Source organism: Syzygium oleosum, unplaced genomic scaffold (assembly GCF_021117445.2).
Source record: "Syzygium oleosum isolate NSW1041296 unplaced genomic scaffold, Sole_v2.1 Sole_v2.23, whole genome shotgun sequence".
Classification (NCBI taxonomy): Eukaryota; Viridiplantae; Streptophyta; class Magnoliopsida; order Myrtales; family Myrtaceae; genus Syzygium; species Syzygium oleosum.
The window spans coordinates 5,083,931-5,101,978 of NW_026607507.1; the positions used below are offsets into that span (position 1 = coordinate 5,083,931).

General features: G+C 41.4%; 1 protein-coding gene across 1 annotated transcript; it reads right to left on the bottom strand.

Annotated features, from left to right (window-relative positions):
• Positions 1 to 11,712: 11,712 nt before the first annotated feature.
• LOC130140979 (terpene synthase 10-like) lies at positions 11,713 to 16,155 on the bottom strand. The gene is made up of 8 exons (XM_056321495.1): positions 15,943 to 16,155; positions 15,091 to 15,352; positions 14,681 to 15,009; positions 14,122 to 14,183; positions 13,814 to 14,029; positions 13,374 to 13,512; positions 12,349 to 12,597; positions 11,713 to 12,177 (listed from the first exon to the last, which is right to left on the bottom strand). Exons 1-8 carry the CDS (start codon positions 16,153 to 16,155, stop codon positions 11,872 to 11,874), a joined length of 1,776 nt encoding a protein of 591 aa, XP_056177470.1. The 3' UTR covers positions 11,713 to 11,871.
• Positions 16,156 to 18,048: the final 1,893 nt, after the last annotated feature.

The window sequence follows — 18,048 nt, forward strand, 5'->3', positions numbered from 1 at the left end:
CGCCTCGCACGGGCGGCGAGGGCGGCCCTCGCCCGGCTCAGCGAGGTCGACCCTCGCTGAGTCGGGCGAGCCGCCCTCGCCGGATCTCGGCGAGGGTTGCCCTCGCTCGACGCCGGCGAGGGCCCCCCTCGTCGGATCCGGCGAGGGCAGCCCTCGCCCGACGCCGGCGAGGCCCCCCCTCGCCGGAAAGGAAAAAAAAAGAAAAAAAAAAGAAAAAGCAAAAAAGACGAAAATGCCCATGGACTAAATACATTGAGGTAAATGTGTTACAAAAAGCAAAGTTCGGGGTTTTTGGTGTCACAAAAAAAAGTTCGGGGTAAATGTGTCGTAGATGGCAAAGTTTGGGGTTTTTGATGGTTTTTTCCCATAAAAAAGATGCCACGTCGGATTTCCGACGAAAAATTGTGTACGGCACCGGAGTTGGCACTTAAGTGATCGTTTTTAAAAATTTTTAGCACTTAAGTGATCGTTTTTCAAAAATTTTAGCACTAAAGTGATCCAAAAAAAACTTATGGCACCAAAGTGAGCGCCGTACACAAGTTATGGCACTTGTAGTGTTCTTTTGCCCAAATTTATGCAAATCTGGTTTCGGCATTCCGTCGAACACATGATGAGTGTCTTAGGTGAGGATCTTATATGCAAAACTAGAGTAAGTTTTTGATTCCATAATATGACATTAGTAGAAATCCATACCAAATGGCGAAATAAGGTAATGAAGAAAAATGGCGTTGGATGGTGTTCAACGGCAACCGTAACAGCTCCAACTAGACTCAAATTGACGATGAGGAGAGTTGTGATCGCAAAGACGAGTGAGAAAGAAGAGTTGGATATCGCTGAAGGGCAAGAGACAGCGAGAAGCAGACCCCAGTAGCAGCGTTTCCCTTGAGAGACCTGATTCGATGCTGTTGCAGAAAAATGAGGTTCAAGGATATGATGTTCCTACTGGGAGAGAAGACGAGGTCGCCGGATGTGATGCTGATTAGAGCGGATCGGCGGGATCCGGCGATCGAAGCTCAACTATGCGATTAAGAGCAACATGAAAACCAGCAAGGAGGGGGAGATAGGCGACTCAGTCTTTAATATAAAAATCTGACATGGACTCATTTGTAATATAAAAATGCCAAAGTTGGATAAAAAAAATTAATTATAAAAGCCACGGAATCATTTTGATCGGAATTTCTCGTCGGAGGCACTTAGGTAATCGTTTTATGTCCGATTTGGCACTTAAGTGATCCGTCGAAAACTTTTGACACTAAAGTGAGCGCCGAGCACAACTTTTGACATTTCTAGTATCCTTCTGCCTTCTTTTCAAGAAAGTTTCTACAAGATAGTTATATTTCTATTATTGGCTTTAATGGAAGTATTGACTTTAAGATATAATGTCTCACATAAGAAGACAATGACCTACTCTCTTTTTTTGCATAAGGACACAAAAGCGCCAAAAGTTTCATATGGCGCTCACTTTAGTACTAAAAGTTTTTGCCAACTCGCTCAAATGCCAAATTGGAGAAAAAACAATCACTTAAGTACCTTCGGTGAGAAATTTCGATCAAAAATATTACGTGGCTTTTATAATTAAACTTGGGAAGAAGGACACTAGAAGTGTCAAAAGTTGTGTACGGCGCTCACTTTAGTGCCAAAAGTTCTCACCGACTCACTTAAGTGTCAAATCAGAGAAAAACAATCACTTAAGTGCCAACGGCGAGAAATTCTAACCAAAATAATTACATGGCTTTTATAATTAAAAAAATAAGCTGAGTTGGCATATTTGTTAAAAAATCCAATCCACGTGGATTTTTGCCCCTCTCTCTATAGAGTTTCGCTCTCTCTCTTGCTTTGTGTGTGCTTTTCGGCTCCATTTTTAGCTTCCTCAAGATCATCACTGACCTCTCTCTCTCGATCCATCATTATGGGTTTGATTCGCTTCAGCCTCCTTCTTCCTACTTCAGTTCAGTAGATTTCACAGTGCGATCGCTTCTTCACCCCCAATCCCGATGCTTGGGGGTTGTCTCTCGGCAATCGCAAAGGTTTGTCGTACTTCGCCGACTTCGAAGAGCTACTAGATCTTACGAAGAGTTGACACAAATGCCAGATATGGGTGAAAAGGTTAGTGGCCGCATTGATCGGGACTTCATGCGAGACCATCTCATCAAGATCTCGAAATTCTTGCATTGGTTAGGCAGCTGAAATCACTCGATTTGGTTTGCATTGGTTAGGTTGCTCCAATGCGTGTTTCTAACTTCATCTCTTTCATAAAACAGTGTCTCTTATTGCTTTCGAAGAAGAAAATTTACGCCCTTTGAAATTTTTTTGAATTATGTTAGCTTAAGTTGGCTAATATTCCATTTCACAGTTAAGGAAGCTTTATAAGCAATTTCTTTTTTGAGCTCTTTAACTTTTCTGCTAATATGGAGTTTCATTGGCCTACAACGGGCTTTTGATCTGTCATGTTATTATTAGTTCTATACTTGTAACTGGGGCCTCTGTCAGTTTTGGCCTAAAAAGGGGCAAAAAGGCCCTCTGGAGTTGTCTTTGGCAATGATTCTATCCAGAAGTGGAGATAATACTTTGTTTAATCCCTTTTAATATAGTATATTTGGGATTTTGTGGGAGACTTGTAGAAGAAAAGATCACGAGGAAGGTCAACATGGAGCGAAAATGCATTCAAAATGTTTCATCTCAAGACTTGAATGATTCTGACACTAGTGAAGCTCCCCTCGAGGTTGAGTTTGTCAATGTGATGGAGAATGATAAGCCAGCAAAGATTACTTCACCGCTCGATAGTTGTTTTGATTTTGACGCAGCTTATGATCGATTTGTGCTTTGGTCCTGCAATCTTTATGCAATGCATGCAGGATCAGGAGCAGGAAGAAGAGGCAAGTCGTGATTGGCCTGAACAAGATCAGAGTGGAGATTAAGAAGGCAAAGCGCAGCAACAACGGCAACAGCCGTTCCTTGAAGCGGAGGGTCTTGGCCTAGGGAAGAGAAGCGTTGATGCAGAGATTGATGGGGTTGATATTGTTAAGTGTTGAGTTGAATATTTTTGTTTGGTGGGAAGCCAACCCCTGGATGTTGAGATGTTTTAGTGCGTTATTCAAATTGACCAAATGTAAAGACTAAGTTTAATTTCAACGGACTTTATTTTGTCTATGTTTTTGCCATTTCTATATATTGCTTTTGGTTGTGCTGGTGTGTTAGTTTTGCTGGTTTTGCTTGCACCAACTATTGTATGTGCTAGTGCAAGCACAAGATTCACCAGCTATGTGCTGTTGGTGCAAAGTTAGTGCTAGTGCTTATTGGTCGAGCTACACAAGGTGGTGCAGCTAGTTGCTGCTTGTTTGGGCCAGTGTTTGGCACTGAAATGATCACTTTTTAACAATGATTGGCACTGAAGTGATCACTTTTTAACAACGACTGACACTGAAGTGATCTCTTTTAAAAAAAATTGGCACTCAAATGATCACTATTTACAACTTTTAAACGACGTCGTTTAGAGGCTATATGCTGACTAGACACGTTGACGAGCCACGGAAGACTAAGAAAATAATAAAATATAGCCACGTCGGATTTTCGACGATCCAAATCGGAGTTTGCACTTAAGTGATCGTGTTTTTTAAAAAATGGCACTTGAGTGATCCGAAAAAAAACTTTTTGCACTAAAATGAGCGTCGTACATAACTTTTGACACTTCTACTATCCTTCTTCCATCCACGTGAATAATAAACATAACTTTTGACACTTCTACTATCCTTCTTCCACCCACGTGAATAATAAAAATGACGCAGCACCATCCAACGTGGCTGGGTTGTGTAAAAGCGACATCGCACCACTCTCCTAGGTGAAAAACAACGTCGCCCTTGAAACTCTCAAAATGGGGCTCGGAGGGTCCACCATCGTTCAACGCTCGACTCCCAAGCCAAACGACTCCCTATCACTATCAATCGCTCGCTGTCGCCCTGCCACTACGTTTGGTTACCACTGCACCAGCGAGTTTCGATTTCCATCCGCACTTTGCCCGGACATCGTTTTGCAGAACCTCAGTTTCGTCCTCACACTCGTCAATACTTGTTCGTGCATCCCCTGCCACCACTGACACAGCAACAAATTTCCAATAACATCAGCAACCAATAGACGAGATTCAGCAATCCCGGTAGGGCTCCAACCCTTTAAATCGGTCCCTGCCACAGTAAATCAGCCTGGTCCAGTTGCTCCTGTGATATCACCCCCATTCTAGCAACACCGGCGGCCGATCAAATCCAGGCAGTTATAGGAATACCCCAGCATCTCTGGCCTGATTTGTAGTGTTTTGGCCTCGCATATGCAGCGTCATTGTGACTGAAGCTCATTACTCGGTCATCTGATGCAGCCCAGTTACAATCGCTAACAATAACAATAATATTTATCTTCTTCGCTTCGTTGAAACAAATTTGAGCCACTCCTCACGCTACTGCTCTCCATTTGCAAAATTAAGCTGTTAATTTTGGGGGCAAACCGAATTAGGGTTTCAATTTTCGATTGAATAGTCATTAGAGTTTCAAATTTGGGAATTTCCTTCAATTGGCGATTAAGGGTTTATATTTGGGCAAACTTGTAGACGACGTCGTTTAGGGAAATATATGCTGACTAGGCACGCCGGCAAGCCACGTCAATCTAAGAAATTAATAAAATATGGCCACGTCGGATTTTCGGCAACCAAATTGGAATTGGCACTTAAATGATCGTTTTTTTTAAAAAGTAACCCTTAAGTGATCCGAAAAAAAAAATATAGAAAGATAGTAGTATTGTTCGAGAAGAAGAAAATACGCAATCCAATTTAATTCATCGACATTTCAACCTTCTGAAATAGCCTCGCGCCATTCTGAACCTTGGAGAATCCTTTGTGACACCATTTCAATAAAACTCAATGGTAGAAGAAAACTTTCTACACAGCCACCGTTTCAAATTGCATTGAACCAACGTTGGTCAAAGTTGATCGATTTTTCTTTTCTTCTATATAAAGCATTTTCTTTTTGTGGGGAGCAGCCCAACATATTCGGGAGTCGATTTGAAATATCCGAAGATTGCTCATCACAAATACCTAATAAGAAGGAGTCCTATTATAGGAGGATGCTGAAAAGGAAAAAATCTAAATAAAAAGCCTTATTTAGAAAGAATACCAGGATGGAATCAATTTTAGCGATTGCCCAATTAGTGGAATTCTAATCAATCGGGGGAGATTTCTAATTGGGAAGTGATTGTCAATCAATTAGGGTGGATTCCTAACTTGGGTGGAGATCTACCGCTATAAACAGAAGGGCTTGGGTGGAGGTTTTTTTTTGTGTGCACCAGAAAAATACTCTAGAGATATCACAAGAGTCTTCAACAATGTATGTAAACACGAGATATCTTGAGAGTTCAAGTGAAGATGTGTTTTGTGACAATTGTAAGGATTTATTGTTAGAGAAACACCATTAGAGTGTTAATTGTAATCCTTTGATTATAGTGGAGCAGTTTCTAGACCAACGTCCCGCGATTTTTCTCATATTGGGTTTTCCATGTAAAAACTTCTGGTGTATCATTGTTCTTTTACCGTGCTACTTACGTTTTTCTACGAAGAGAATATACGATGACATCTTGGGCGATTTTGACAGTTAGAATTTCGCTGCGATTGATTGCGATCTGACTTAATTTTCAACAAAGTGGTATCAAAGCAGAGGTTGTAAAAGATATCAGAAGACAAGGTCAACATGATCATGCCCACGGCTACGAATTATACAATGTGGAGTGCAAGATGGAGGATCATCTCTACATCAAAGGCTTGGAAATACCAATCAAGACAAGAATGCCTCCAAAGGGCATGGTAAAGACTCTAGCACTAGTTCCTAAATTAGCAAAACCTGGAGAGGAAGGAGAAGATTCCTCAAAAGCCCCAATATTAACACTAGAAGAAGAGGAGGAGAAGGAGGATGAGTGGACTATCCTCAACAAAAGATGTGTTGGCACCATTACAAGGTGGTTCGATCAAAGCATCTTTCAAAACTTCACCCAAGAAGACAATGCTTATGATGTGTGGAAAAATCTAGAGCGGACATATGCGAGGAATGCATCTCGAAACATAGCAACCCTGATAAAGAAGGTGTCGCGTATGGAGTACAAAGATGGAACAAGTGTGTCTGAACACGTAGGCACTACGGAAGGGCTGGTGAATCAAATCAATGCAATGGAGATGATGATCACTCTGAAATTGCATGCACACTTCCTGACAGGTTCTATGCCAAAAAACTAGGACACCTTAATTGTGTCAATTCACAATTCCATGGAGCCTTGACCATGGAGTTAGTGAAGAACAGATTGCTAAGTGAAGAGCAAAGGCGCAAGGATGATGGTTACTATAACCATGGTGATAAAACTCTTGTTTCAATTTAGCAAGGGAAGAAAGTAGATTGTGGGAGGAGCAAAAGCCGTGGACTTAAAGGTCATTCAACCTCAAGGCCAAGGGTTGAGAAGAGGGCTTGTTTTCATTGTGGAAAAACCGAGCATCTCATTAGAGATTGTCGATCGAAGGCAGCTAAGAAGCAAGTTGAAGCACAAGCTACAAATGTCACTATAGTTTATGAAGACATGATGGTTATCCATGATGAGACTAGCAAATATCACCTAGAGGGGGGTGAATAGGTGAATTGAATTCAAATTGATCAATTTTAATGCGGAAGTAATTGACTCAAGCAAAGTCTGAACAACATTCAGATTTTAGTCAGATTTTGAATGGCAAACAGACAAATGAGCAATAAAGAGATTTAGGGAACAGAGCATATGCACACAGATATGTATAGTGATTCGGCTTAGATCAAGCCTACGTCCACTCTCCCACACTAACAGTTTACTAGCTGGATTCCACTAGCTGATCGATCAAGAGATTACAAGTTATGAGTAATATTCAGAAGGATCACTCTATCTCTCTTATAACCAGTCTCTCAAGATCACAGATTTAAGCTCGAGAAAGACAAGTAAAGAACTTGTCAGAGTTTGCTCAGACTTTGAAATGGATAATTCTGGATTCGTCTATCTACTACTGCTCTTCGACGATTTGTCTCCTTTTATACTCCTCCACTTTCAAACTAGCCGCTGGACAGTCTTTAGAGGATCATCTTCCAATCTTCATCTTGGATAGATTTGTATATAAAGGATTGAGTAGCCGTTGAGTGATAAAATCAGAATCTCGCTAAATCCGGTTGCCAATATAACCAGAGATTTGGTTTTCACAAGTAGAGCTTCTCCATTTAGAAATAAACTTGTCGTGAGATTTGATTGTCAATCAACTTAGGATATCTTGCTATATAAATATTCCTTGCAAAATAGCCTTTTAAGATCGAATCAATCAATTCTTTTTATTAGTGAAATCCAAGCCAGATTACTAGTCGTTGTTTACGTTCTGAGTAAGCGATAACGTCTGGATAAGGTCTTTGCGCTCAGAACTTGAAGTCAGAGTAGTTTGTTGGTAAATTCTGAATATATTGATTACAATATATAAACTGCGGTACTTCTACTTCTTTGCACAAAGTCTGAACTTTGTCTTCTGCAATGCAGAACCTGGATTACTTCTTCTGATAAACTTAAAGTCTGGACTTTCAGAATATAACTGTTTGGACTTAGAATACTTCAAAAGCATTACTTCAAAGTATATATCAGACTTTACTCATGGATAGTTTTGTCATCATCAAAATCTATTAGGAAGTTTTCTTAACAATCTGCACTGATAAGAGCATCAACTTAACATGTCAGGATACCACTTGGGTAGTTGATTCCAGAGCCTTCTTTCATGTAGCTCCCAAGAGAGAATTTTTCTCTTCATATACAGCTGGAGATTTCGGTCTCGTGAGAAAGGATAATGATGGCTCGTCAAAGATTGTTGGCATAGGAAGTGTTGAGATCGAGACTAACAATGGATGCAAGCTGATCTTGAAAGAGTTAAGGCATGTCCCTGATATTCACCTTAATCTGATCTCCATAGGAAAGCTAGATGATGATGGTTATGTGAGTCACTTCGGCAAAGGGAAGTGGAAGTTAACCAAGGGTAACTTGGTGGTAGCAAGAGGAGTGAAAAATATATCACTCTATACCATACAAGTGAAGTTATGCGGCAGAGATGTTAATGCATTGAGAGAGGTATCTATCGAGCTTTGGCATAAAAGACTTGGACATATTAGTGAGAATGGAATGAAGTTTCTCACATTGAAGAATTTACTCCCGGACATAAAAGGTACCTCTATAAATCCTTGTGAAGACTGTATTGGTAGGAAAAAATAATAGAGTTGCCTTTAAATCAATTTCACCATTGAAAAAAGCCAATCGACTTGATTTGTTACATACCGATGTTTATGCTATGACTTTGAGAACTGCTGATGGTGCTTTCTATTATGTTACCTTCATAGATGATTTTTCAAGGAAGGTGTGGGCTACTGCATTGAAGACAAAGGATTAAGTTCTTGATACCTTCAAGGGTTTGCATGCGAAACTAGAAAGGGAGACCGGCAGAAAATTGAAGTGTGTGAGGGCTAACAATGGCGGGAATACCGAGGGCCATTTGAGGATTACTGTAGAGTTAATGGCATAAAGCTCGAGAAAATAGTGCATAAGACACCAACACAACGGTGTTGCCGAGAGGATGAATTGAACAATATGTGAGAGGATAAGGTGTATGCTCTCCCATGCGAAGTTGTCAAACTCTTTTTCGGGGGAGGCAATGAGGACGGTGGTAGATTTGATAAATTTGTCACCTTCGATTCCACTCAAAGGTGAGACACCACAAAGTGTATAGAATGGTAAGAAGTCATCTTACAGTCACTTGAGAGTGTTTGGTTGTAGGGCATTCTCACACATACCAAGAGATGAACGAGCCAAGCTAGATGGAAAGGCCAAGGAGTGCATATTCTTGGGATATGCTCACGAGGATTTGGCTATAGATTGTGGGATCCCGAAAGTAAGAAGGCGTTTCGAAGCCGAGATGTGGTATTCTTTGAAGATCAAACTATCAAAGACCTCAAGAAGTACGAAGAACCTCAAAGTGTGGAGGAAGAGTTAGTTGACTTGGAGCCTATAGACTCATCAAAATTCTGTTGGTGCAGAAACACAAAAAGAGGTTGAGAATGATTCGACTGAGCAAGCACAAACCGAGACAGCAGCCAATGATGAGGCTGCCGAAGGAGTTGAGGCCAAGATTAGTAATGAAGATGGTGGAGATGCTGGAGCGGAAGCTCAAGAAGAAGGAGAAGCAGAAGAAGCAGAAGTTGATGATGAGGTTGAGGAGGAAACGATTGATGTTGATGATGTTCCTTAAGAGCAGCCAAGGAGATCAACGAGAGAAAGGCAACCTAACATAAAATACTCGCTAAAGTATGTGTTTCTCACTGATGGGGGAGAACCCGAGAATTTACAAGAAGTGGGAATTGATATCCACAAGAAGGAATGGATGAAAGCAATGCAATAAGAGATGCAATCCCTGCATGATAATCACACCTATGCTTTGGTGAAGCTACCAAAAGGCCAAAAAACACTCAAGAACAAATGGGTGTTTAGGTTAAAGGCTACAAAAAACAGCCCCAAACCACGTTACGAAGCAAGATTGGTGATGAAGGGTTTCGTTAGCAAAAGGCAGTTAATTAGGAGGAGATTTTCTCTCCTGTTGTAAAGATGCCATCCATTCGAGTTGTTCTTGGTTTGGCCGCAACCTTGAACTTGGAGGTCGAGCAACTCGACGTAAAAATAGCATTCTTACATGGCAATCTTGATGATGAGATATATATGGAGCAACTCGAAGATTTTGTGACCAAAGGGAAAGAAAATCTTGTATGCAAGTCGAAGAAGAGTCTCTATGAGCTCAAACAAGCTCCAAGGCAATGGTACAAGAAATTTGATTCATTCATGGAGAGGAATGAATACAAGAAGACAACGGGAGATCATTGCGTGTTCATCACAAAGTTCCATGACAGTGATTTTCTGATTTTTTTATTATTATTATATGTTGATGATATGCTAATTGTGGGTAATGATATCAAAAAAATCATGAAGCTCAAGGAGGAGTTGAGCAAGGAATTTTCCATGAAGGACCTTGGACAAGCAAAGCAAATACTTGGGATGAGGATACTGCGCGATAAAGCTTGTGAAAAGTTGTGATTATCCCAAGAGAGATATGTAGAGAAAGTTGTGCAAAGATTCAACATGAGCTACGCCAGAGCAGTCAGCTCGCCTTTGGCTAATTATTTTCAGCTTAACACGAGGCAGTTTCCCTCAAGTGAAAAGGAGAATGGAAAGATGCTAAAGATTCCTTATGCCTTTGCCGTTGGAAGTCTCATGTATGCGATGATGTGTACACGACCGGTTATTGGGTATGCTATTGGAATTGTTAGCCGATACATGTCAAACCCCGGCAAACAACATTGGGAGGCTATCAAGTGGATACTTAGGTATCTTAAATGGACATTTAGTTTGTGTTTGTATTTTGGTGATGGAAAACCGATGCTCGAAGGGTTCACCAATGCAGACATAGCAGGAGATGTAGATTACAAGCGATCTACGTCATGTTATTTGATGATTTTTGCAGGTGGAGCTGTCTCTTGGCAATCAAGATTGCAAAAGTGCTTTGCATTATCCACAACGAAGGTTGAGTACATAGCCACCACCGAAGCTAGCAAAGAGATTTGTGAATGAAGAGATTTCTACAAGAGTTGGGGCACAAGCAAGATGAGTATGTTGTGCATTGCGATAGCCAAAACGCCATTCATCTCAGTAAAAATTTCACATTTCATTCGAGGATGCAGCATATTGATATTAGGTATCATTGGATACGAGAAATGTTGGAAGAGAAGCAATTAAAGCTCCAGAAGATCCACGCGAACAAAAATGGTGCTAATATGTTGACAAAGTCTCTACCTACAGAGAAACTAAAATTCTGTAGGAAGGAGGCTGGCTTATCGAAGTGATAAGGAAGTTTAAGACCCTCCATGATGGGCTGGGGGTAGATTTGTTGGGAGCAACCCAATATGTTCGGAGTCGATTTGAAATATCGCGAAGATTGCTCATCAAGAATACCTAAAGAAAGGAGTCCTATTATGGTAGAACGCTGAAAAGGAAAAAAATCTAAATAAGAAGTCTTATTTAGAAAGAATATCAGGATGGAATCAATTCTAGTGATTGTCCAATTAGAGGAATTCCAATCAATTGGGGAGATTTCTAATTGGGAGGTGATTGTCAATCAATTAGGGAGGATTACTAACTTGGGTGGAGATCTACCGCTATAAACAGAAGGGCTTGGTTGGAGGTTTTTTTTTGTGTACACCAGAAAATACTCTAGAGATATCACAAGAGCCTTCAATAATGTGTGTAAATACGAGAGATCTTGAGAGTTCATCAAGTGAGGATGTGTTTTGTGACAATCGTGAGGATTTATTACGAGAGAAACACCATTAGAGTGTTAATTGTAATCCTTTGATTATACTGGAGCAATTCCTAGATCAGCGTCCCGTGGTTTTTCCCATATTGGGTTTTCTACGTAAAATCTTCCGGTGTATCGTTCTTCTTTTATTGTGCTAATTACGTTGTTCTGCAAAGAGAATATATGGCTGACAATTAAAATTCCGCTGCGATCGATTGCAATCTGACTTAATTTACAACACTTTTCAATTTTTCTCCAATACAAGAAGCTATATATTCAACATAAAATAAAATTCGATCGCCATGAATATTGTTTGTAATAACATAATCAGCCACCACACAAAGCACGGAATAGCATGTTCTTCGATATCTTAGAGCTCACAAATCCAGCTCGAAAGCTAAGAAAGACAAATAAGATCAAAGGCTCTCTCCGAAAGCAAGACCTTGGTCATTCATGCATGCCTAATCGAGGGGCACAGGTTCGTATATAGCCGACACAAGATGGTCCTTGGTTTCCTGACTGGGAAGGCCGAATCCGTCTCCATATTGGTAAAAAATATGAGAAACTCGTGCCAGGTTGAAACAGGCACCGAGAAAACGCTCAAACCGGGGAACCGAGTAGTCCTCAAACACGACTCTATTATTCATCCTCTTCCAGGTCTCACGCACCATATGCCTGATGTGTTCCCGCGCGGCCACTTCTGAAGTGCCGGTTTCATTCATGTAGCATTCAAGCGCCTTAAAGTTGTCACCTCGTGCCAATTCATGCTAAGCAGGACAATATTGATGGATTACAAACATAAGTCCAAATACTCATCTCACATTCGTATCGAAGATATAAGAAAGAATAGCTTGTCACTATGAATATACCAATGATGTACTCTTTTTTTTTTATAAGCCACTATTTACAAGGAGAAGAATAATATAAAAATAAGTTACCGATGATGTACTGAGATCATTGTTGAGTCGAAGGATCTTGGCAGAGCAATGCACGACATTGGGCATTTTCGACACGTAATCAAGTCCCTCGTCCGTCAATTTATCCGTGGTTAGGAAGTAACTGGTCAACAGCATAACCAGCCCTCCGGCTGAATTCACCGCAACGTCCACGTACTCCTTCAGTGTCGGTTTAGTGCCCTTGTTGTACCAATGGACCTCCTTTATGTACGCCTTGCATTCATTGGCCCACTATAGGATTTGAATTCGAAGAGTGGGTCAATGACCAAGTCGAGGGACGTTCTTTTCTCCTACTTTTACGGATTCTCAAATGTTTAAATAGAAATCATAATGAAAGTTAGAAGTGGAAAAAGGGAAAATTGTCCAAAAACTTTTAAACCTATTATACGACGGCCAATTTAGTCTTAACTCATTCGATTGTGCCAATTTAGTCATAAACATTTTTACAATTTGCCAATTTAGTCATAAACCTTTCAACTATGCCAACTTAGTCATAAACCTTTTGACGATTTATTAATTTAGTCCTTCGGGTCAATTTTGACCGGAAATCATTGACGTGGAGGTCTAGTCAAGGCCAATCATCCTACGTGAAATAACCAGTGTTGGACGTGGACAATTTTTGTAATTTTTTGAAATTTGAAAAAATTTTCTAGGTCAACGTCGGCCGTCCGCTGGCCGTGTCATGTAGGACAACCAGCGTTCTTGTCAACAATTTTCAGCTAAAATTGGCCGAAAGGACTGAATTGGCAAATCGTCAAAAGATTTAGAAATAAATTGACAAATCTTCAAAAGGTTTTAGACTAAATTGACACAATTGAAAGGTTTGGGACTAAATTGGCAAATTGCCAAAAGGTTTATGACTAAATTGGCACAATTGAAAGGTTTATGACTGAATTGGCCGCTGTACAATAGGTTTAGGACTTTTTAGACAATTATCCCATAGAAAAATGAATTGCCCTACACGGGCTAGAAATTATTAGGTGAACGATTTATCAAGTCGAGATTACCACTTTCCGCAGGTAAGGGATGGGGTTGATTCCTTGCTCTCTCATCGTCCAATACCCAATTTCGTTGGTGGTGTTGTACAAGAGCATGAAACTATCTCTTATTATTGGAGGAAGTTTATCGATGTCTGTGATGTCCCACCTAGATAAGTTATCACAATTTCAGCAATCTTATGAATTTTACAGTCACTGAATACGCTTTTTAGCAATAATAATGAAAGTTAGTGCCTACCGTTACGTTATTAGCCCAAACCAATCAATTACATAAAAGAAAAAAAGCTAACATAAACCATGATAGGTCCAAAACACATTGAAGAATTTATTTTATAATATATAGTATTTACTATTTTTTCCATAGCGTTCATAGACTAATTAATTCCGTCTTTTTTCTTGGCAATAATAGTTACAAGGGAAAATGATGATGGTTCTAATACTACGCAGACCTGACAATGAAATCTGTTAAGAGCTCAAGCTCTTCCGGCATCCCATATACGTCATAAACATCATCGATAAGTGTCACCATACAAGCGATCTTCGCATTCATTTCTCTGAAAGCTGTATATTGAGGTTCGAAAACCATTAGAATGCTCCAGAAATAGCATTCCACTAGCCTGTCCCTAAAGAAGGTCGTGTTGGTCGCCCCAAGTTCATCCCACCACCTGAAAAATTTGTCATGTGATGACTAAGTCAATCAAAATGCGCTCCTACCTTGCCAGATTGCATCTGTGAACTATAGAGTGCTTGTGTATACCTTGCCACATTGCTAAGTTCCTTCCTGTAGATTGACTGCACTAAATTGAAGTCTAATTTAGGCTCCGTTCGTTTGGCGGAAAATATTCTCCTTTTGAAAAATATTTTCTCGGAAGTCATTTTCCTGGAAAATGTTTTCCCGGAACATAATTTTCCGGTGTTCGGCGACCAATATGAAAAAGTTTTGGAAAATATTTTTCACCGGCGGTGGCCGGCGACCGGCGGCGGCGGCAGCGACCGGGCGGTGGCCGGCGACCGGCGGCGGCGGCAGCGACCGGCGGCGGGGGGCGGCGACCGGCGGCGGCGGCGGGCGACTGGCGGCGGCGCGGCGGCGGCCGGGCGACCGCGGCGGCAAGGTGGCCGGCGACCTTAGTGAAGAAGAAGAAGAAGAAGCTCCGGAAAATGATTTCTGCTTTTGAAGAAGCGGAAGTCATTTTCCATAAACTTAGGCTATTTTGTGAGGGGGGGAAGGAAAATATTTTCCCACGGAAAACGTTTTTCGCCCCCCGAACACCGGAAAACCGGGAAAATATTTTCCGGGAGAATATTTTCCGCCAAACGAACGGAGCCTTAGTCAATCGTAGCAAAGATGGCATCATGTCTTGTTGTTTCTCGTACATGTCAATGAACCACCGAGCCTCCACCCTATTTGGCCTCCAGTGGATCGGCATATCCAATGCATGACTCACGTTACTCGCTGAATTGGTGGGAACTTTGTCGAGGTTTAGATCCTTCAGATGCTTAGAAGCAAAGTTCCAAGCTTCATCAAGTATGGTTTCACCTTCCAATCCATGGACAGAAGCTTCATAAAGACCAAGAACCCCCTTCACATCCCTTTTGAGCGATTCGTTGAATGTGCCTGTCTCGTTCATAAACCTTTGAAGCACATCTATATGTCCAAAAAAAGGAATGGTAAGGTAAATTTTGGTGCATCAACATGATTTAAAGAGGTTAACTAGTTGGTGACTACCTTGCTGTACGTTGTATCCATGTTGTCTGAGTAGCCGGAATCGAAGGGAAGCGGGATAGAGATCATCTGAAAGCTGAGCATCTTCGATGTTGTTATGGATGGAACCAAGAGCGTTCTTGATCTCTGTCTCGAAATGATATCCTAGTCCCAGTCTTTGAACCCCGTCAACGAGCTCGAGTTTTGCCACCTGATTCATCTCCCGGTCGAATAGACCCTTGACTTCTTCCTTCAACCTTCGGACTTGCTCCGTATATATATCCTCCTAGGCACATGAAAAGCTCAGCAAAATGAGATCTTAATCAAAGTCAATACACAAGCAGACTTCAATATTGCCTCCCGTATGGAAACAGTTCGATTCTCACTTTATTTGCAAAAACATTTGAGTAGGCACGGTTGAGCTCGTGTCTATATATTGAGAATATGCTATTTCGACCAGGTTTATTAATAGGTTTATTAATGTCTCCAATAGAATGTTGATGGGGTTGGTCGTGTATTTGATAGAGTGGCAGTGGATGAATGTGTAAATTGATGTTTCATATCTCGAACGTCGTATATAAATTATATACAGAAGTACATAAGAAGTAAACATCCATATATCTAATTCAAAGGACGAATTTTCTTTTGGTTGTGTCTTTTTTGTATTGGTGGACTCATCCCATTAAAGTACATAAAAATAGGGAAAAAGTGTACATTTGGTTGCTTTACTCAGATTATTTTTGTAGTCAACGTGGTCATTGAACTTAAAATTTGCACAATCAAGCTCTTGAACTTAGAGAATTTCTGTTCGACCAAAAAAAATAAACTTCGAGAATTTCTATCCTTCTGTGCTGAAAAAAAGAAGAAAATCATTACCGTGTAATCAACACCGAGTGATTGCACAAAATCATAGTCCCAAACGCTCGGTTTCCAATTCGCCGAACGTCTCGCAATCTCTTGATCTTCAATCTTCAAACCGCATGTCGCGAATCGAGGACCGGAGGACGCAGCGGAGGAGGAAGAGGAGGAGGGTTGGCTATGGTGAATTGAGGAGGGAAGGAAGCTTGCGACCAAAGAAGGAAGAGCCATTGCGAAATCTGTTGCCAGACTCTGAGTGTGCTAACCATCCATTATATAGGTGTGCTGCGGTGCATCCATAATGAAAAAAGTTTGTAGCTGCTTTGGGAGCAAATTTTTCTACTTACTCGGGCCATCCTCTAAGCATTGCACTTTATTGTTTCTACATGCAGAGTCATACTGACCCTGTTAGTACGACCCCCTCATGGCCGAGAAAATATTGGGTGCCACTAGGGATTCCACCGTGGAGAAATAACAACTCTGGCGTGGCGACACGTGTCCGAGAGGACCCACATGTCAGGAAGGCTCTCCCACGGCGCTGAGCTTAGCTGAGCTGAGCTGAAGCTGGGAGAAATTTTTTTTAAAAACAGCCCTCTCTCTCCACACTCCCTCTCTCTCTTTCGCGCTCCCCATATGCTCTCCGCTCTGCGCTCCGTCTCCCTCACCCGCTTAGGCACCCCATCCACGAACGACGCTTCGCTCCCATCCCATCCTACGCTTCTTGCTGGCCACTCGCCGCACTTCCTTCGCCGCTCGTCGCTCGCCGCCTTGGCCGCTTGCCGCGCTTCACCGCCGCTCGCCGCGCCTCGCCACCCGTCGCTCGCCGTGCCTCGCCGCCCGTCGCTCGCCGCCCCGGCCACTCGCCGCCCTTCACCGCTCGTCGCTCGCTGCTCGTCGCGCTTCGCTTCGTCCCCCTTATCCTCATCTTCACCACAGGGAGGAAGAACTTACTTCAAGCGCTAGGGTTTAGGCATGTTCACGAAGGTAATGTATTCGTTCGGATTTTCATGATTTTTCTTGGGGGTTTTTGTGTTTGTGTCTGCTCGTTGCCCTGCCACCATAAGTTTTATGATAGTTTCTGAAAATAGCTGAGAGGGTTGATTGTGGTAGAACAGAGGGTGGTTCATGGCTACATCTTGAGTACTGCATCTTGTGGGTTTTTCGTTGACGTGGTATGAGCTATACACATGTTACGCGACTTAAGCCAGATTCAGGGGAAGCTCAATTGATTGACCCATCTGCCTGTGACTTCATGTGTGATTAGATGCTATGCTTATTTGGTGCATCTTCTTGTCTGCATACTATGTTTCATCCTATCCAGTGCTGGGTTATCAGTCTAATGTCTTTTCTAAGACTAGATGAATTCGGTCACTGCACGGAGAAGATTTTAGGATTGACCTTTTCACAATATGTTCTGTCTAGAAGAAAATAAACTGGTGAAATCTACCTTATGCTGTATTACTATTATTAGGAGTATGCTCGTTTGACGTATGAGGAACTTAAAATTCTCACGTTAGCATCTCGTCTGATATAATCACCTGTCATTTATGTGACCATACTGCTTAATGTTATCAAAAAGATCTACTAGTAAAGGAAAATGTTCAATGCTTTAGTTGGACAATACTGCTGCAAAACTTTGCTGATTTTAGAGGAGTTGGTTCTTCAATAGTTGAGGAATTGTACATTTTAATGATAGCACCTGATGTGAGATGATTGTCATACAAATATGCAAGCAAACACTGCCAAATTTCGGTTGTCAAAGAGAGTTGCAAAGAAAATCAAGTTTTGCTATTTTAGACTCTTTTGTTCAAGGGTATTGCTGTTAGACTGTGCTGGCTTTGGCTCTTTCGTGTATTACAATTTCCAAATAAATTCGCATCCATTTTTTCAGGACCACTGAAAAGAGCCACACATGTATAGGATTGTTTGATTTTTAATTATTCCAAGAATGACATGCTTCCATAATTAAGGTATTGTGTAAGAAAGGAAGTTGTCAAGAAAGTAAGTGCTTAGCAAATTTTGTATTGTCATTAAGTTCATCAAGTCCTCACGACATGGAAATAGAATACACATCCTGTTCGTTTGGTTACTGGATGATCTAATGCTTGTCGAAAATATGCGTAA